Below are 22,044 nucleotides of genomic sequence, written 5' to 3'. Positions count from 1 at the left end.
CAGTAGATCGTGCTGAGGAGGATCTCTCTGCCATGTCGGAGGCGGCAGAGGAGGGGGAAATGGATTGGGTTAGACCCTGGCAATAGTAAACCAATAACGGCGCCTCCTTTTTTTCAAAAAAAAAAAAAAAAAATGCTACTGCTTCATCTCCCGTTTGTGCCAGCGGTTGATCGTTCACAGAGCGGTGCGTGCTGGTTTGATTCAGTGCAGGATGACAACAACTCACTACGGTATTTTTTAAAGCTTATTTCCATTTTTGAATCATATGTAACCTATCATTTGTTATAGATTAGCCAATCAGTGGCATGTGTGGGATTACTCTGCATTAAAACTGCACCAATATGGAGCAGGCAGCCTTTGAAAAAAAGAGAAATGCTTAACGATGGAACGTTTGCATTCACAACATTGCAGTTGTAAATGACTGAATATCCCTGAGCTTATTCTCATTCTCATTTTAGCTGCGCAGTGTGTGCACAGGGGGAAATACTGTTTGTTTTAGTGGCGCGTTTAATGCTGAATTATTTTATCGAAGCCTTGAATTGAATGAAACAGGAGGGTGGAGGCTCCTGCAAATTAACATTTCTTATTACTGCCTGCCCGCAGCCTGTTACTGCATGTCCAGAAGCTGACATAACACTGTCTACATCCTCAATACCACATTGTCGTTTCATATTTTGTGTTGTATGTGTAAGGCATGTTGACATATTGCTTAGGCCTAATTGTGTTTGTGAAGTATTAGAAACTTTGTGTGACAGTGATCAATGGTCACATCTGCAGGCCCGAGGTGATGTTGTTGGGCTCCAGACATAAACAAAATGAACAGCGCGTAAAATGTAACAGCTTGTGTCGCCGTCTACAGTCATAAATGGATCCAAAAAAATAAATAAAAAAATGTTGGACTCTCTGTCAGGAGAAGGCGCAGGCTATATATATAATATTATATATATATATTATATATATATTGTCTTCTCAGAGTCAGCCCTGCCTCCCCAAGGGAGCTCGCCGTGATTCAGGGAGTGAACAGCGCTTCCTGGTGTTTCAGCACCATTGGAGTGGACAGCGCTCACTTTGTACCACACTCGCCACTGTGGTGTCTGTCCTGCGTCCCCACCCACAGCTCTGTATGGGCAGCACAGCAACCAAAACAACCCAAATTAGCTACTACAGATACATCACAAGAGAAGTTTTGTAATTAAGATAAAGTATTTTATGAATGGTAATAATATTTAATCAGTCACCACAGGGAAGATAATAAGTCAATGCAAGTCGGTTTTAAAGTTTTGGTGGGAGGTTGTTGTGTTCAACAAGGTGTTTTTCCATCAGATGAAGATGTTATTTTAAAGTTATTAGTAATGGTTCCCAAGTATTTTTTCTTTCTAACCCCAAATCGAAATCTATGATTCTGCAGACTGCTATTAGGTGTGAGTCATCTCAAGAACCCAAATCCTAGGGTATATGTATTGTTGATTAAAAAATTCTAAAGGAATCTAATTAGCTAATGAGATAACAAAGTGATGAGTGAAAATCCAACATTTCTCTGTCCAGGAGCTGTTTATACCAGTGATGTTCCCTTTTTGGTCCTTAGGGCCCTGCAGCTCCATGCTGGGTTTCAATCTGCGTACGTTTTAAAGTAGTTAGAAAATGTTTTTGCGAAATGTCGTGGGAAATCAAATTCAATGAAGTTTCCATCCTGGTTTAGATGATGACAATATCTTGTTAACTCCTGATACTGCATGCATGAGTCATCTCAAAAACCCCCATCTGAGGGTAAGTTTATTGTTGATTCAAAAGGAATTTTAAAGATAGTACTATATTATGTGATAATAGTAATTAATAGTGACATTTCCAAAGATAATTTATAAAGACAATTTACTTGTTTCTTATTTTTATTCAGTGATATTCATACTGGTCTCCCTGCAGTTTCTCACTGGTTTTCATTGGTTTTAAAACTTTTTTTTCATTCCTTTGTTAACTCCTAATAGGTGAGAGTCATCTGAAGAATACAAAAAGAAATTCAAGGAGGACGTGATATCAGTAATCAATATCATGACATAATAATAATAGTAATGATACATTTTATCTGTCCTTTATTTCGCTGCCCTGGAGTCTTTTAAACCAGTGATTTTCAATTCTGAAAAGAAGTCTCATCAAAACTCCCATCTAATTGTACATTTACTGTTGATTAAGAAGAGAATTTAGAGAAGAATTCATAAAAAAGAATTCAAATAAGGTGATTCTGCAGATGTGGTGATAACAGTAAAAGGACTTAAATACCCTGAAACGATAGTATACTTAATCTATCATTTATTTCACTAGCCTTAAGCCCTTTATTTTTATTTTTTATTTTGTAATCTGGTCTTCAGGACCCTGTAGTTCCTTGCCAATATTCTAGCACTCTAATGAGGAACTAGCATAACAAACCAGGTAGAAGCAGGGTTGAAAAACGCTGCTTGAAACCAGAGGTTTCCAATTGTTTTGCCTTGTGACCCCTCATCACAGACATAATCTGGTTGGTTGGACATAAACTGCGAGCAGTTCAACCAAAGAGTGATTTTGCCCTCTTGAATTATTTAATTTTAAAGAAGAGGCCTGAGGAGGCAAAAGCATCCAATGAGTCTGATGATTGATCTGGGGATACTAATGATTTCTTTTGTTTTTCTGAATCCTTTAGATACAATAATGAAAGAAAACAGGAAAAACTGTAGTCCATAGCCCTGGATGTTTGCTTCCTTCCTCGAATCTAAAGTCATCATGGAGAAATCCTTGACGGAGTTAAACAAAGCTGGCTCCCGCTCAACATCATCCCTGCCACCTGAACCGGTGGACATCATTCGCAGCAAGTCATGTTTCCGCAGAGTCAGGCTGAATGTTGGGGGTCTCCCACATGAAGTCTTGTGGCGAACGTTAGATAGGCTACCACGAACACGTCTGGGCAAGTTAAGAGATTGCAACACCCATGAGTCTCTTATGGAAGTGTGCGATGACTACAACCTCGAGGAGAACGAATACTTTTTTGACCGACATCCAGGGGCGTTCACGTCAATTCTGAACTTCTACCGCACGGGTAAGCTGCACATGATGGAAGAAATGTGCGCCCTGTCGTTTAGTCAAGAACTTGACTACTGGGGCATTGATGAGATCTACCTGGAGTCATGTTGCCAGGCGAGGTACCACCAGAAAAAGGAGCAAATGAATGAGGAGCTGAAAAGAGAGGCTGACAATATGAAAGACAGAGAGGGTGAAGAATTTGACAACACTTGCTGTGCTGAAAAACGAAAGAAGCTTTGGGACCTCCTGGAAAAGCCCAGCTCATCTGTTGCAGCAAAGGTAATTGTTATTGGATGTTGGGTGTAAGAGATGAGTTTGTGATTGGTTGTAAATATCTCAGCATCCATGGGCCAAGAGGGTGAAGTTTTCTTTCTTTGATTATCCCCTTACTGAGATGTCTTGACAACTATTGGATGGATAGCCATAAAATTCCACACACATTAATATCCCTCTCAGGATTCATTGTAATCACACTGATCCCCAACATTTACTTGAGTGCCATCCTCAGATCCAAATTTCCATTTGTCCAGTAGTTGTTTGTGAGCATGTTAGCATGCTGACATTAGCATTCAGCTCAAAGCAATTAATGTGTGTTTGGATGTTTGTGAGTTCATTTTGAAATGAACTAACATGTGATGTTGTACTGTTGTAGTTGTTAGACAACAGAATCTTTATTCATAAGCTTGCAATAAAATGCCACAACCTTTATGTGATTGTGCACTGCCACGTGTTCTGTGTGGGTAACATGTGGCAACCAAACATAGATAATTGCCATTACTTACAGAGGAAAACAAAAGTTTTGCACCAGTAAAAATTCACCATGGGCTATTTATACCTACTAACACATTTTAAAATCCATTTACAGTTGCACAAAATGGGTCAATCAGGACACCTGTGTGTTGTGCTTTGGTGCTTACTTATGTTTTGATTGTTCCAAGTTTGGAACACAAAGTAAAGAATGGAAATTAAAGAAAAAGCCAGTGGATGTGATTTATCAATGCGGGATGTGTGAGCTATTATCTGCCATTATCGCTGTTCAAGAAGTAGAAAAAGCATGTCTTAACAGTCAGATGTGTTTGGTAACAGTGAAAGTGGCTTTCTGGATGCATCGCTATTAACCATCTCTAAAGCATGACACAAGGTCCATTATCTGTATCTCCTGTAATGCTCTTGTTACCAATCTTTAAGTCCATTGCTATATCACTATCTCACTACACAAAACATACTATATCTGTTCTTCACTGCATTTTTAAACACACAGATGTACAAATGTAAATCATCCAGACACGCACTCTGACCTAATGCACCAATACATCACTTAAATATCACTTAGCTGACCTGGCTTTCTACATGAAAATACATATTTGACTCTTGAAGAAATTTCTTTTGATTGCATTCTGTTACTTGTGTGTTTGTGACAACCCCACCCAGCATCATTCTGAGCCAATTGAATCTGAGATAGTCTACAGGAGGCTGGGGATATTGAATTATATCTTTGTGCACATGAACAACCAGTCAGATATGATTTAGGATTGTCCGAGTCATTTGGGTTAATCAATTCTTGGGAGGAGAGCTTTTTGATAAATAGAAGATGGTTGTGACATGTCATTAACACACATATTGTAATAATCAACTGGAGAAAGAGAGAAATGTTAGAAAAGCAGAATCAGTTTAGATCACGATTAGAAAGCAGTCAGACCATACAGAAGCTATTTATTAGTGAAGAATTCAGGGAAAAGAAATGTGACAGCACAGCAGCTGCTCGAGTTTAAAACGAATGTTGTTGTGTGTTCATATTATGCACTATTTGGTTAAATAATTGTTAAACCCTGGATTTTGTTGGAAACAAACGTGTGTTGAATGCCTGCAGTCATAATGTGATGTTGAGGTCCTCACCTTACTGCACATTATTTCCTTTCATTCATTCATTCATTCATTCATTCATTCATTAGCAACTCATGATCATGATCACATGGTATGGAGCATAAACAGAATATATAGTAATAACAAAATGAAAGCACACAGCTTGGCTAAAGTACAACAAATTTTACTTAAACAAATGAAGGACATTCTTCAAAAAGGCACCTAGTTTACAAATAATTTTACGTTTATCCGATTGTAATAAAAAAAATGTATTTAGGCATAGATGGGATATTTAAATAATTAGTAGTTCATTATGCTTACATTCTCACATTCAAGATATGATCCTTTTCTGAAGGCCATGCCTAAATCGATTTCTATGAGGTGTGCTCACTTTTAGCCAGTGAAAAACAGCAGAGTTGGCCCACAGCAGGTTCTTTCAGAGAGCCACACCTGCAACTGCAACCTAGGAGACCACAGCAGTGTTAAACATGAGCAGCCTTTGATCACACTTTTCTAGATTGGATTGGAAGGATCAGAGGATGCTGTCTCTTTCCAACACTGTTTTAAGAGGGAGCAGAACGCCTTGTTTGGAAAACGTTTAGTAAATGGAAATGAAACTATTAGCAGTTTTTGCAGGCTGATGCTTTGCGGTGAGGATTTGTGAGATCTGTCAGCGCTACCCTACAAACAGACTGAGATGAGTGCTGCGAGTCTGTCGGTGGAATATCGTCTTCATAGGAATCAAAGAGATGTAAAATCAATGTTTATTGTGTTAGAGCTAAGAAAGTGCTATAGCTTACAAAAAGGAGATGACCACTCCGAGTTGACTGTTGTCTCCATTATCGCACCCTGATATCTGCGATTTATAAAATATCACTGGAGAACAGTTTTGAAGTGCTTAACAAAGCTGGGTGCTCTTTGCTTTGGAAAATGACGCAGCAAAGTGCTTATACATATTGCTTCCTGCTGATTTAGAGCTCTCAATAACCACAAATTGATGAGAGGATGCAGTAATTACTGTACCACTAAAAAAAGTGTTCATCATCTCTTTGTTTGGCCTCATTATAAGCCTACAGCTTGGAGGATGGCGTGCCAGAAAAAAGAGCAACCTTGACACAGCAAGACGCAGAGTTTATCAATTCCTAATTAGCTTAAAAGGGCAATGTGAAACCACAGACCAAATTACTAAAAGCATTGATAGGGGTTGATGTATTGTCTAAGTCATTTTTTAATAGGCTGGAACAAACTGTGGGCTTGTTGAGTGGTCCAGCTTCAACCACAGACTGCCCCAGTCTCAGCTCATCAGCTGTGCACTCCTATCCCGGGTCAGAGATGTAAATGTATGTGTAACAGCCCTTAAACAGATGGTGAATGTTAGAGATGAGCACAAAACAAATGGTTACCAAGCAACAAAAGTATAATTTTATCATGACTGAAGGAGTGGGTACTGAACATTATAGTGTCTATTTGCGTTTCTGTGTGTATGTGTGTGTGTGTGTGTGTAATTGCACTTCTACTTAGTTCCTTTATTTTCTGATGTCTACTGAGCAACACAAGGAAGCTAATAGTAGTTGCAGTCTTTTTCAAGATATTTAGGGAAAAATCCAGTGCTGCCTGTGTTCTTTCGGCCCTGTTGTCCTTCCTGTCTCTCTTTTTCCTCGCAGGCTCATATCTCTGCTTCCTTCCTTCCCTTCTTCAGGCTTTCCTTCCCTTCTTCAGGCTCCTCCACTATACCTCCGACTAAATGTCAGGGAAATGTCACATTAATTATTCTCCAGGAGACTCTGGGCCAATTTGAAGCTTCCCTCTCTGTGTTTACATTCTTTGTAAGCCACAGCATTGTCTGTCTCTCGCTTAAATCAGATTTGAGTCACCGTAAAATAAGATTGTGTTTGACCGCTTGCAAAGCAGGTCTAAGAAAAGCCATTTTTTCACCGCAGTATAACATTTATGTAACGTAATTTTAGATTTAGTTGGTTTCTGTCATTAATAATGCCAAACAATACAGGAACCTTTAGATTTTTCCCAATCAGGATGCTGAAACCAGTGTGTAGGATTTAGTGGCATCTGGCGGTGCAACCATTTGAATACAGTTCAGCCTTCCAACAAGCAGAAACTGTAATGGCTGTGAAACTCTGAAAGGCCCAGTCTTTGGTTTATGGGCTACTGTAGAAACATGGTGGTTCAACATGTGGCCTCAATCTAAAGTAACAAAAACACAACAATTTCAGGTAATTATACGCTAATGGAAATGAAATTATATTATATATGATTATATATATTTCTGCCAATAGATCCTCCTAAATGTTACAGACTAGACCAAATAATCCTTCTTTATACTGTCACTTAAAAAAAGTATTAATTTATTAAGTTGTGATGTGAATCTCCAGATTAATCATTTATTTTATTAATCCAGAGATTCACATTTCATTTATTAATGATTTACAGTTTTGAGTAGAATTAATTTATACATTTTTACTTAATTTTACGAGCATTTTTAAAAATATTTTCCTCTCCCCAGACATCCATTACTGAAGGACTCTGATACACCAAGCCCAACTGTAGATAATCACATCTGAGAGAGTTTTCACTAGTTTGAGAGATAGTTTAACATTTATAAGATTCTGTTTGTTGCTTAGTGGAGGAATGAAATCCATGAGTTTGACTTTATACAATTTACAGAAGAACCCAAAGCTGACCATGAATGTTGGTGTCCTTTTTTTCCTGCATACATAAAACAATGGAGAATTACCAATTCCTGCTCGGTCAGTAGGTATTGTGCATCAGATGGCAGGCAACAAATTCCAATTATGTTCCTCTCATGTCACACTTGCGGTTTGGCTCCTACTCATAAATCAGTCTGCAGCAGAATCCAAGACATGAAACAACCAAACTGGAATCAATCGCTATTTATGACAGCTGGAAAGTCACAGCCAGTCAAATGGATGATGATGTATAGGAAGTCATAAAAACTAGAATAGACTGCTGTGTCCCAAATCAGGGGCTCGATCACCCAGAGTCTGCATTTCTAGACTGAATATTTCAAGACCAACATTTTGTATCCCATTTTAAAGGATGTTATAAATGCCATGATGATGACACACACATATATAAATGTTAGATTACACACATGCACACACACACACATATAAATCTAGTCTTAGTTTGGCCCTAGAGGAAGGCTCATGGTGTATAATAAGGTGATTCCTCCCCTGGACCGTTTATGTGCTCAAGAAATTTATAAGCAGTCTGTGTTTTATGTTTTAATTTTTTTGTCTGAAAATTATTGCCTATGGAATTAGACAAAGGGTGTCATTTTAGATTAATTATTATTCATCATATGGGTTCATGCATATCTATGGAAATGTTCATGAAAATTCATCCAAAAGGAATTTAGTTCCCCAATACTTCCTCTAGAAGTATTGGCTGCCCAATTTAATGGACATCACCATCTCGAACACTCTCTCCAGTATCTCTAGTCATACTCTATTTGTGTAAACTGCAATTCATATACTTTTTTAAAAGAACAATGTTGGTGAGTGTGCTTTTGACTTACTTAGTCACTTCCATACAGATTTTAGACCACAATATAATCATACCCTATGCTAGTTTAGGATAACACAATATAGACTTCATTGTGGTCCTTCATATAAAAGTGGTAACCAGCAGCATACGGTATAAACCAATAACACTTAGAACAAATATCCCTTGAATATTTAATAGAAAAAGACCATTCAAATAAAAAATTAGTAGTTAAAAAACAATTAAGCTGGTGTATGACATAAATAGAATACTATATATAAAAACTACCACATAAAACATTATCTTGTCTATACAAACATGACCTTGATGATGTAAAACAAAAACACAAACTGTACTGCATACTCATAAACAGACTATAAAGTATATTTGTAATCTCAAACAAAGTCCTCATAACAGTTCCAGGGCACTGGATGAATAATTCAGCCCTGTTGTCATATTTGTTGTTATCATCCAACATTTAAGTGCTTAGATAACATTGCTGAAGTTCTTGTTCATTGATTGTGAACATTATAACCACCGTACATGTACAGTACATACACACAGGCATGTGTTGGTGATGATTGCATAATTGCAATTGCAATCGCTGGGGGCGACCCCCTTCAATATATGAAAAATTTAAATTTGTTTCTTGCCTCATGAAAACTTTAAGTTGATTTATCACTCTGTTGCTATGAACCAATCAGGCATATGGTCTTTACTGCTATGTGTGTGTGTGTGTGTGTGTGTGTTTTATCCAACATGTAGCTGCTGGTTAAAGAGTAAATACTGAAAATACAGAATTGAATTGAATGAAATAAATTGTGTTTTGTCATTTTAGGTTTAGGGTTAGGGTTAGGGTTAGGTTAATTGTCTTTGAGTATTTAGAAAAGTGATTATAAATAAAATGTACTATTATTATTTAACATTAACAAATAGCAGTACAGGTACAGACTCATATTCCAGATGAACAACCTTAACCATTAGCCATTTGTTATTTATCTTAATGTGCTGATGGCTGTCAATTACCTAAACAAAAGATGTAAATATTCCACTTAACCCTAACCTGTGTGTCCCCCTATTGTCTGTAGCAACAGGCTGTACATTTAATAGGCCTTTGTCAGTCTTTAAGCTATATATGTTTCAGGACAGTACCACAGTGAGTATCAAGTATCTCATGTAACTCTCTGGCAGGAAGCTGCAGAGTGACCATGCGATACTGATGTCACAAATTTGAGCTTGATAGGGGATTAGAGGGGAAATAACATATCAGACTTCCCCAGGTTATGTGTCCACGTTGTCTAGTTTTGTGAGGTGCAGAGACATAAGCCGGGATCATGTGTACTCAGATTGAGTGCCTCAACGATTGCTTTCATGCCGGTTGCTCTCTCTGCCTGTCACAATGTCTACTCATCAACAGCAGTGTTTCTGGGTGGTTTTGCCTCTTCTAACTTGCCCTGAATTCAGATTCAAATGCAGCTATAAAAAATTCTACTGCAGGTATTATGGTTAAAGTTGAAATAAACTCAAAATCTCAAACCTTATCTGGTCCATATTTCAGTTTTAGCGACAGTGTGCTTAATGTATAGATTTATTTACAGGGACTAGTAAAGAAGTAAAGAAAATTGATTAACATGTCTCACTAACAACACAAGCAAACACACACACACACATACACGTATCTGCATAGTACACAGTTATAGTGAAACACTATACCTTGAGTTTTTAATGGATTCTTATGGTGACTGCTTTGTTTAAAAATACCTCACTGCCTCTACTTCCTCTTTCTCTAACCACCCCTCTTACACACACACACACTTTAGGAGATTAGGGCTGACATCCCGGGTAAAACATTCTTTACATTAATGTAATTAATTGTGTTACTTTACTACTACAAGTGTCAGAAATGTGACAGTAGAATAACTAACAGAGCTAAAAAGCTGTACATTCAAAGACTAGAGGGCTGGAGTGTAGAAAGATAAACTGCTGTTTTTAGACTTGGTGAACCTTGTTGACTAAACTCTAACTCGTGGCAGTTGATTTTACCAGCTGAAACTGACAAGGCCACATGTTCTTAAACTTGTTTTTATTTGTGTAACTCAGTTAATCTTTTTCCAACGTGTCCAAGAAAGTTGTGAGCCAGAATGTGACCTAACTTTTGGCCAGATGGATGGTGGCACATTGAGGATTTATGTATCTGCTGAGCAATTATGATCATGATCTTATAATGCGGAGAGATGGCTCCCTTCCCTATCCTGCATCCTCATTGCAAATTCATTTACAAGTCACAGCCAAACAGTTTGAAGCACCAAAACTCTGTTTATACGCCACATTAAAGACATCCAGAAGATGCCTTTCCTCACATATTGTTAATATGTGTGAGACAGTGGAATAAAGAAGAAGTGTTATCACCTGATGAAGTTGACAGGTGAACATGTTCAGTTGCCTCTTTACACATCAAGCCGATACAGAGCAACGTTACCTTTCAGTTGGAGTCATATTTCTAGCTAGCTGACTAATGTATGTCCAGTATTCACTCTCCTTTTAGCTTTTTTTTGGTCTCCACTAACTTCTGAAGGAAACATCAAGTCAAGTCAAGTCAGACTTTATTTATATAGCCCAAAATCACAAATCACAATTCGCCTTAGAGGTTTTTACAATGTGTAAAACAAAAGAGCCACAGGGCAGGGATCCCTCTGGAAGGATAGATGTGCAATAGATGTAGCATAGAACAAACAACAAAATCACACTATATATAAATATTGATGACAGAATTTCTGATATACGAAGATTACAAAATATGTGAAGAATGTGCATCCAGGAGGATGTTGGGACATGAGCCATACAACCTCCTCTCAACCATGGAGATGCTCCTGGGGGACGATGATCCAGATCCAAATGTCAGGATGCGGCACCAGTAGCCTGGAGAGAGAGGTTCCCAGACGAGTGATGGCTCTTTAGTTGTTATACACTCCAGTGTGTATACCAACTGGTTGTTAACTATGTCTGCCATTTGGTGCTGGAAATGGAAGGAAAACCAGAATGCTGAAACTAAAATCCTTAGAGCTGAGTAAAACTTCAGAGTTGTAGGTCTACGATAATTTCCCCCATTACCACGAGCGACTCCTTTCACGTTATACGTAGTCATTTGATAAATTTTTTATATAAAATAGATAAGACACTTTTATGTTCATACACTTAAAAGTTCCAAGTTCTTTAAAAGTACCAGCCATCAACTGTTTTGTCTTCAAAGCCAGTTAGTTTTGGTTCGATAGTTACAGCAAGAACCACAGATGAAATCCTGAATCCAACTTTTTACATACTGCTTTTAAAGGAGGCACTTCTTAGGGGAAACAGTCAGTGCAGATGTCCACTAAGGCCTGATAATCCCCCAATTTAACTGTTACAGCCAAGAGCCTGCTGGGTTGATTACACAACAGTAGCAGAAGTTTGGCCTGATGGTAACAGTAAGGGAAAGGTGATGGGATTCTCAGTATCAGTGGGTTTCTGTCTGTTGGAAGCGTGATTGTGCATCACCAACGTTTTGCTACAGGAGATCATTAGATAGTTAGTTATTTGGGGTGATAGTGGCAATAGAAAAAAACATCAGGGGGGGTCTCAAAAATCTATCTTCCTCTGAGGAGAATGAATGGTGATGGCAAATTTCACACTGATTCAGAGGTGATTACATAACCACATTGGCAGAGGTAATTATCATTTGGTGTGTAAGAGGTATATTATATGTTGAACCATGAGAGTTCAGGCTATGTGACCATCGATAGCGAGACAAAGCCACAGTGAAGATGATCAAGATTATGACCAGTGATATTGTCTTTTGACAGTTTATTTTATAGATATTCAGTTATATAATTGGTTAATGTTGGACAGAGGTTTTGGAAAGAGTTTGGGACCACTTAGTAGGCATTTTAAAATTGTGCTGCATATTTTAACGCTCATTTACTCATTCTCTAGTGGTTGAGTCGTATTTGTGAGTATTTTACAAGTCATGTCATGCATTTTGTAGTAGATAGTTCAGGATTTGTAGCGTCATCTCAGCTTTTCAGGCTTGTACTGGCTGGTATGTTTCCCTGCTGCAGAATAGGTTTAGTAAAGACAGTTTGTTCGTTTTGCTCTACTCACTACCGCAGAATGTATTTCTGTCTGTTTGGAGACTAAATGTCATACGTGTGTTATCAATTACATAACTGTGGTCAACAATGCTAAAGTTCATGCAAAGAGATTGCACAGATCTGTTGAAAAGAAAGAAAGAAAAATGATTTTATCACTTCATTCCATTGAAATAGCTTTATAGTTGTGTAGTGGATTGCAAAAAAGTGTTCAAGAATTGTGCATTACCACTGCAAACCAAGACAGCTGCTTTGTTCAGTCAGTTTGGAGTAGAGCTGTTGTTACGTGAGCACGGAACGTAAGACACTTCACTGTCCCCAAGGGGAGGAAGCCTGAGGAGCAAAGCCTGTAAAGGAGAAAGAAAAACATAGATAGATCAAGAGATCTGGAGAGTTGGAGACTGTAAAAATGAAAGAGGAAATTATTATAAGAACTGGAGGCTGAATCTGAGCCAGAAAACAGAAAATGAAGAAGTAGGTTTATGAATTATGGGAAAATAGAATCTAGCAGATGATAATAGTTGATTATTAACTCTTCTTTAGCCTGTGGAGAGAACACTTCAGATTCTGGGATATGACATTATAGTATTGCTCATATTTCTGTTTCTTATAGGTATGGGAATCAATGTGCGTCATAGGATTGTATCTGTAGGGCCTGACAATAATTTCTTTTATATTTTCACTATTCCAAATTATAAACAATTCTCAATTTAATTATTAAGGTCGAATTTGGGTTATGCTGGTTGGAACTTCACATCAAAACACATAAATATTGCTGTATTTATGTATTATTAGTTCTATTATTATATGATATACTTATTTATATTCTTAATGTCTCAATGTGTGAACAACCATAACTCGCATCATTTCAGTATTTCATAGAATTTGTATTAACTTTTCATTAAAATGTTTCTGTTATTATTTTTATAACAATTATGTCTACAGTATATTTTTCAACTTAGTAATACAATATACGTTTCTATACCAGTATTAGTCAGCATGTAAGCACATTCAAGCAAGTGAAATGTGCTGGGTGCGATAAATGTTTAATTTAATTTTAGTATTAGAACCTAGAAAATGCACAAAATTAAAAAGTTTACATAAATGCACATGTTGATTGATTCGATAACATGACTACTTCTTGGTTAAATTGTACAACTCCTAAGAGGTTAGGACCATTGGAACCTGAACAACCTGAAAACTTAGTGTTTGGGGAGTAGCCTGTGATAATTACTTTCATGGAGAGAGTAGTCATTTCAGTTTATGGTTGCCTTCGGGCCAGATTAAATTCTAGATAAGGGTTACGAGGGTTATACGAGGGACAGTCACCCACATTCCAGGAGGCTGAAAGAACAAAAGAATTCGTTAGTATTTTGTTTTTGCTATGAGAGCAGAAAACAAAAGTTCAGCATCCAAGACGCAGATCTTCTAAATTAATTCTCATCACAACTTGTCTCAACAGACACATGTTTTGCAACAAAGTAATTCTGGGACACAGCCTTCCTGTTCATAGGAGAAAAGACATGTATAGTTAAAGTAATGGTAAAATATTTAGCATTTAAAAAAATAAAAGACAACTAAAGCTACTTGAACATGGACAAGAAGGTTTATATAACACTTCTAAATGTCTTAGCTCAATTTTCTGCACAGCAAAATGTATCATAAGAAAAAAGAACTCTACAACAACAACTCCTCTGTGAAAAAGAGGAACTTCAGCAGTGTAGTAGTTAAGAGTGTTTTATTGAACAGCATGGTATAGCTTTGCAGTCATAGACTTACAAGCAGCTCTGTAAGTCAGTGAGTGAGTGATTAATATTGAAACTCTGTGTCAGTTTCCTTGAATCAGTGCTAACCCTCAAAGAGAACGCCCATCATTGACTGTCACAAGCGCTGAATCATGCACAAGCGTATGATGCAGTAAACTGTAAAACACTGACGTTGTTTGAGCAACAAGAGTTTGAAGACTCTGAGTAACAATGTTCCATTTTTTAACAATCAGGGAGCCTGGAGAAACTGAAAGGAGTTTTTTTTAATTTCACAACTCGGAAGTTGTCAGCAATAGTTTCCCTTTTTTGTGTAGTGTAAATTAGCACAATGCTACAGCGTACAAGCAACTCTACCTACAAGGTGTGACAATCTCAAGAAGATTTGAACACAGATTTAAAGTTAGTAGAATTTAAAGCCAATATAAAAGAAAGAAGAATAAAAAAGTCAGTTTTAAAGTTTTTGGCATAAACTAAAATCTAATGCTAGATTTACATTTCATTGGTTTTGCATTCATCATTTACAGTCTTTAAGGGTCCAGTGTGTAGGATTTAGTGGCAGTTATGTGAGAAAAGGTCTGAGCACCTGTGAAAGTAGTGAAACCATACATCCATGGGGTTTGCCAATACTTTACCAACAACCAATATTTTAACCACAAATGATGCATTTTGCAATGTAATGATTATATTAGTTCTCTCTGTATTGACTGCTTTCTTTCTATTGGATTTGTGAAAAACGATCCATAGGGTAGGGTACTACGCACCAGTGGCCACCAGTATGTAAAGTAATAACATCTACTGTCATATGTTGCTGTTGAAACTATGTTGCAATATGGCAGGGTAGTTTCTGGTTTTGCAGTCTACTTAATACAGATGTTTGCAAGTAGTGGGCTGCTGCGTGTCTGTGTGCGTGTGTGTCTGTTTGAAAGCCGCCCGTTAGGCCATCATTTATTTATCTCCACCCCTAACATTGCTCACTTTAGAGACCCCCACAAAGCTCAGATTATACATGCTGGCATCTAGTGTTGTAGTTGTCGCTTCACCCTCCCCTTCCAAGTGCAAAAGAGAAACTATGGTACCCACAAAAAACACAAATGCCCCTATCAAGAGCCAGTGTTTGGTTTGTCCCTTCTGGGCTACTGTAGAAACAAAGCTCTTTCTAAGGTGACAAAAACATAACGATTCCTGTATAAAAGTGATTATACCCTAATAATCCTAAATATTACACACTGGATTTTTAAATGTCTGTAAATATGAGTGACTTTGATGAATACTGACCTGAGAAAGTCCTGTTCAATGAATGACAAGTTCATACAGACATCCGCATATCATACTGACTCAGATGAACACCTTAATGAATCCTTGTGGATCCAACATGGGACCTTTGTCACTTGACATTCCCCACTTTTCTATGAAGTGGAAAATAGCCACTTCAGTCAGTTAACCTTCATGGAATGGATTTACTTTATGTGAATACAGATATTTGGTGTCCAGGCACAGGCCTCTACTCCCCGAAGCCTAAACCAAGCCCAGCACAGCAGATGTTGGGGAGTGTCAATAATAAACTCTCCTCCAGAGTACCTTCAAATCAGACCCTACAGGAGGAGATGGAGGTTATGAAAGTTATATGAGCAGCAGCTGCAGTAGCAAGTGTTTGCATCACTGTTACAGTAGATTTTGCAAATGAGGGGTGCAGCCAGAGCACTTCAGAGCAGAGCAGTGGACAGGGCATTGTCAGGTAAGATATACAGTATATCACCTAGCAGAGGGTGCATTGGATATACTGTGTGTTGCATCAAGTAGAGTTTGAGAGTATCAGCAGTTGGCTGCCTGAACCAGCTCACAGATTCAGGACATTTTATATCTGTTTTATGCAATACATGTGATATAACAGGTAGATGTGTTTTTTACATTTGTTTCATTTCCTTTCTTTACCACTTCATGCACACACACCGCAACAGAGAGACCCTGAGGCATCTGCTGGCCATTGCTCTGCACAGAGGCCATGTCATCATTACTGTGATATCCAACTCCCTGTACAACATACCCAATCCTCAACATCTGTATGTGTGCACAGAACAACAGGGTGTATAAATCAATACTCTCAGCTCCAAGCAGCACCACTCGCTGTAGCTGTTGCAGCTCTCCTCATCAGAGGATTTCACTCCACTGTGCAGCTGGTGTGGTAAGGTGAAGGAATGACTTTGAGGAAAGTGTAAAGGTCAGAGGCAGAAATAGAACCCACTAAGGTGAAGGAGAAACCTTCATCAAGCCAATGACGATGGTGAGAGTAGTGAGAGTGCACTTGACAACTGGTGCGAGAAGCCTTTTACCTTGATGAGCACTTTCATCTGGCCTGGGACTACTTTCAGGTTTTAACACATAAGCCCAAATACACACATGTCATCATACTTAAAAATATTTTTTCCTAGTACATTATTTTATTTATTATTTAATTCCTCCTACACACGTCACAACCTGTTCTCTTTCCCAGGTCATCAAATACAGATGTGAGTGCTGTTAGAGGTAGTTGCAGTCTGAAACCTCACTACTAGATGCCACTAAACCCTACACACTGGTCCTTTAACATTACAAGAGATAAGGTTTTTAAGATGAAAACTACTTGATGCATATCTCAGGTAATGGGTTGCAGCTCAGACAGAATCTGTGCTAATGGCTAGCTGTCATGCCGATAACAAAGTCGGTCTTTTCTAAAGAGCTCCAGGAGGCTTACTTCTTTATTAAATATCAGACAACGAATATGTTGCATTTATGGAGTCCATGGTGTTGAAGGGTGCACTCTGTAGGTGTGCTAAGCGCTGAAGAATTGTACCCAATCCTAATGAAAATGGCTATGATGCATGCATAAGCTCATATGCGCACATGCATGAATTACGGTTTGTCAGTTTTCTTTTTCTAAGATGTCGAAAGATGGCCCGTCCTACTTTGCCTCCTCTGGCTATTACTCGATGCCTTAATTGGTTGGGTTGGCATGAGGCATGAGGACAGGGATTGGTTAGGGTTAGGGTAAGATTTTCAGGGTCATTCCTGCCATCCAAGTAAAATAAATATCACCTCCTGTTTTGGGGTTTGAAAATATGGTCACCATAACTATATAATGTATGTAGCCATGGGTATATTTAAGACCTATTTTACAAGACTGGTCTTGTAAAATAAATAAATAAATTAGCTAGTTACCAGTAAATCAAATCTTCAGCGGCTCGCAATATTGACGATTCCTGGATAGAGAGAAGACTGCTTTTGTCTACCTCTGTCTGAAATTATAGACATAGACAATTATTGTTCAGAAAATTACTAAGAATGTCAAGTGGTAAATCTGTCACCCTTATCACTGTAAACTGTATATGTGCTCTGTGAGAAAGGAAAGGAAAGCTTGACAGGCATAGTAACAGTAACTAAGGGTTGGGGGGGTGGGGTCTACTGTACATGCTACAGTAATTGAATTACACAGTGCACATGTATATTGTGCTCATTATTGTATGTTCTCTTGGCAATTGAATTATTTCAGGACCACTACAACAGAGGCTGTTTTAAGTACAAAACACATATGCTTATAGCTGTCCAATTACCAAAACATCAAGGATTTGCATGTTAATCTGAGTATAACTCTCAAGCGGATTAATGGCACTGACACTGAATGGCCACTGATCTGAGCTCTCACCAACTGTGAAATATTGGCTCAGTATAATGTTACGCTGTTAGTGAGTAGAATAACTGCAGTAAGCAGTGTGTTTGAGTTCAGGATTGAGAGCAATCTTGCCTTTTATTGCTCTTGCTCTGTGAGTAGAATATGTGACATTCACATCAGGTCATTCAAGTCTTACCTTTGTTTCTCTGATTTTGAACATTTTCGTGCTCTCTCAATTCCTCCCTTTTATTTCCCTTTCACTAAAATGTTTAAAAGTTCACTGTCACCATCACCATGGCAACTGTCATTTTTGTGATGCCGAGACTTGCAGCTGCCTTCTATTCAGGCATCATTGTTGATTGACTGTGTGTGAGTGTGTGTAGAGGGGTTGTGTGTGTGTCTCTCTCTGTCTGCACCTCTCTTTGCGTTTCAAATCAATGCTTTTCTCATGTTTACATTTTCCTTCTGTTCTGCAGTCTGCAGAGTATACCGTGACATTCTCTGATTTCTATAATAAATAAACTATCATGGACTGCACGACTGTGTGAACTGCATCATACATTCATTATAAGACTATATAGAAGCAATATCCCTGAAAATGTGAAAGACTTGCCTCTTTATATATGTAGGACTTCCTATATACTGTGAAACACATAGTATTTTCACATAGTATGTCATTTTTATTTATTTTTTTGTCAATGAGTGACTGTTAATTATTGCTAAGGGAGTTGTTTTGTGCAGTGGGGATATGATTAGATTTCTTTTTTTTTTTTTAGACATTGAACAGACAGCAGAAACCCTTACCTCTATACCTGCTCTTGTATTTTCTCAATTCAGAAATGTCTCTACACAACAGTGACTAAGCTGTCTTTTATCTCCTTCCAGTCCTTATAAATGCTGCGTACTCCATCAAAATACTGATGAAAAGCCTCCTTTGGTGTGCCAGACCAGACCCTATACTCTTTCTATTTATACAGCCACCATGGACCAGCCAGAGTTTAAATATAGATGCTGAGTCTGGATTCTCTTCTTCATCTGAAATGCATGAATAATTGAGAGGGAGAGGAGATGAGGTGGGATTCATTCAGGAGATGGATGATGGTCCAGGCATAGATTCTCTACCTACATCAGTTTACTGAATGGGGTTGTGGTGCACTTTGTTCATGCAATCGCTACATAAGTTTGGGAAAAGTGTTTCCCAAAGATGGCTTGTTTCAGGCTTTTCTATGACCGCAAAGTACATTGTGTTTTAAGGGGCTAAATAAGGAAATAAGAAAATAAGAGATAATAACATACAGACGCTTGTAGATGATAATGAATGTTCAGGATCATTTTCTCCTACATATACATCCTTCTTATGAAAATTAAGTTACCATATTTAAAATAAATGGAATATACTCAGAACTGAACAAAGTCAAAGGGACTATAATGCATATTCATTTAATTTGATATTATTCAGTGGTCTGAAAGACACACAAATCTATCACACTAATGTGTTTTTGTCTTTTTCAATACATGTACAGATTATTTAAGAAAATAACTCTTAACCATGATGTGATATTTATAAAGACCAAGCCTTCTGCAGGAGTAGCTGCCCGTCAACAAGATACATACAAGGATGTTAGAAACGCCATAGCCATAAGGTTAAAAAAGCAAGGTCATGATCATAGGTCACTAGTTTGAATCTACAGGCCTGTGCCTTTCTGTAGAAAGCTGAACTGGCAGTAGCTCCTTTGAAGAGCCACAAGATACAACTTATTCATTTTGGCAAGATGTGGGAGGTTAAGATAAATGAGGCACTGCTGTTCAAAGTTACAAGCCAAAGTGATGTAGGGTGGAGAGACTACAGCTGAGCCACTGCAAGTGTGTGTGTGTGTGTGTGTGTTTTATCATGCTGGGGGAAATGTGGAAGACACAGTCTCCTCCCGTCTCCATGGAAACCCCATCTCTTTCACAGGCAGAGAGGCAGAGCCCTTCTACATTCAGAATCAGGGGTGTGAATTATTCCACATTATTTAACGCTCATATTATTTCTCTCTTGCTATCAACCACTGACAATAACATGTTGATGAAGATGAAGATGAAGATCGATACTGTGGATGTGCGATGCCAATCCAATCCAATCATGACTGGATGATATGACAGCAAAGTGTGGCATACAATTCAAACATCTGGGCCTGAAGATGGTGTTTGGATGGTTGTAGGGAGCTTTGTAATTGAGTACCTTAAGGAACACAGTGTTAAAAATTACAAAAATCAAGCAAACAGTGTTATAAAACAACATTAACCAACTAGCTGATAATGTTTTAATTATGTAAAGAGGGCAACATAGCACCTGAAAAGCAAACAGCAGTCTGACACAAACAAGAGAAAAACCTAGAGATAGACTAGAGCCGTACAGATGGTTCAAACCTTTGTGAGCTTTAGATAAGGTATAAATCAGGGATAGAAGGAGGGAGAGACAGAGAGAAGGAGACTCTGTCAGACTTGCTTTTCACAAGCAGGTCCACGTAGCCACCTCCTGTCGAGCTTCAAGGGGGTTGTCATGGTGACAGTGGCTGGCAGTCGGGAGAGGCTGGGAGAGTGTTGCATGGTATCCCTGTGGCCTCGGCTGTGGCTCAGGGGATGATGGGAAAGCAAGTCAGCTAGTAAGGGGATCTTAGTGATCAAGCAAGACCTGGATTTACTCACCTGAAAATAATATAATACTCACCAAACCCTTTTCAGTGCATGCCTATTTAAGTGTTAAGTGGAGGTTTAAGAGTATTACCTGTCATTATTAGGTAGGTCTAATGTGTTTCCCTGGGTGAGCCCTGGTTGGGACTCACAGGAACAAGAGCTTCCACTGCTAGGACAGCGGTGTGTCTGTTGCTCCTGTTGCTGCTAATGAGAAAGGTGCCAGCACTTGGAGCACTGGGAGTCTGGGAGTTCCTGAACTGTCACTTGGGATGCCACCAAACTTGAGAACACTAACCTGAGCCCCACCAAACCAGTGGTAGCTGAACCAGATGAACAACTAAATCAAGTATTACCTCAAACCAAGCTGCCTGAGTGCTGACACCTTTAAACGACTTTTGAAAGAACAAATAGCACAATCTTCCACAATATGTTTTAGCATTTACCATTTTTGTGTCTTTCAACTCATTTTTTTTTTACGACCCAAAAATGTACTGTTCACGCTCACCACTCTCATAAACCTTGTTTCACCAAAAATCTCTGATAGAAAATTTCTCTTATGACCAAATGACCAAATCTAAGCAAAAATAAGAGTGAATATTGAACTAACCACTAACACGACTCCAAATGAATGCTAATAGGCAACATTCGGCTAACATGATTCAGAGACATGAACATGATTTTGCTGCCCCCAAGTGGCCAAAAAACCCTATACTCCTATAAAATATACCAACATTCAGTGGTTTTATAAATTCTACTGTTACCTCCCCAAGGAGGTTTTGTTTTCGGTGCAGTTTGTCTGTAAAAACTACTGACCCAAACTTGGTGCAACTACACCCTTTCACCAAGTTTCATTAAAATTGGGCAACAGAAGAACCCATTAAATTTTGGAGTGGATCTGGGTCACGGGGTGGATAAATAATTATTTTTTACATTAAATAGGTCAATTGTAACATTGTTGCACATGCGTGAACCCATTGTAATTAAAGTGAATGGTTTGTCATAACTAAACATACAACAAAACATAACAACCACCTCAAACATCACTGTACGAACAAAACACCTTGGCCGAGGTCTGTGCTTTCAGAGTTCTCGTCTAGTTTATTTTTGGCCTCAGTGACCACTAATTACCTGTGCTCACATTTATTTAACGTGCTTAATATGTGATTTATAATATTTCTCTCTTTTTTAAAGACTATATACTATATAAGACTATAAAAAGTGCAAAGTTCAAGGTTCTGTCCTTGTTGGACAATTGCTGGGTAGACAGATGAATGGACCCGACCCTGACAAAACCAATGTAGCACAAAGAAAATTAATCACAGCTGCTGGGACACAGCCAACATAAAACTAGGCCATTGTATCTGAATGAGACCTGGTGGTAGAGCAAACTATACAA

At 38.3% G+C, this 22,044-nt stretch overlaps 1 protein-coding gene across 1 annotated transcript in view; it reads left to right on the top strand.

Annotated features, from left to right (window-relative positions):
* Positions 1-2,688: 2,688 nt before the first annotated feature.
* The window catches only part of kcnb1 (potassium voltage-gated channel, Shab-related subfamily, member 1), a 25,925-nt gene continuing 6,569 nt past the window's right edge, over positions 2,689-22,044 (top strand). The window contains exon 1 of the mRNA XM_035662009.1: positions 2,689-3,327. Within this exon, the coding sequence (XP_035517902.1) occupies positions 2,719-3,327 (609 nt within the window). The 5' untranslated portion in view covers positions 2,689-2,718. The remainder of the gene's footprint in view (positions 3,328-22,044) is intronic.

This window comes from Morone saxatilis, unplaced genomic scaffold (assembly GCF_004916995.1).
Source record: "Morone saxatilis isolate NCDOM2014 unplaced genomic scaffold, NCSU_SB_2.0 Contig18, whole genome shotgun sequence".
NCBI lineage: Eukaryota > Metazoa > Chordata > Actinopteri > Moronidae > Morone > Morone saxatilis.
Note: the sequence above shows the minus strand (reverse complement) of the source record. Positions and strands in the feature narration are given on the sequence as shown.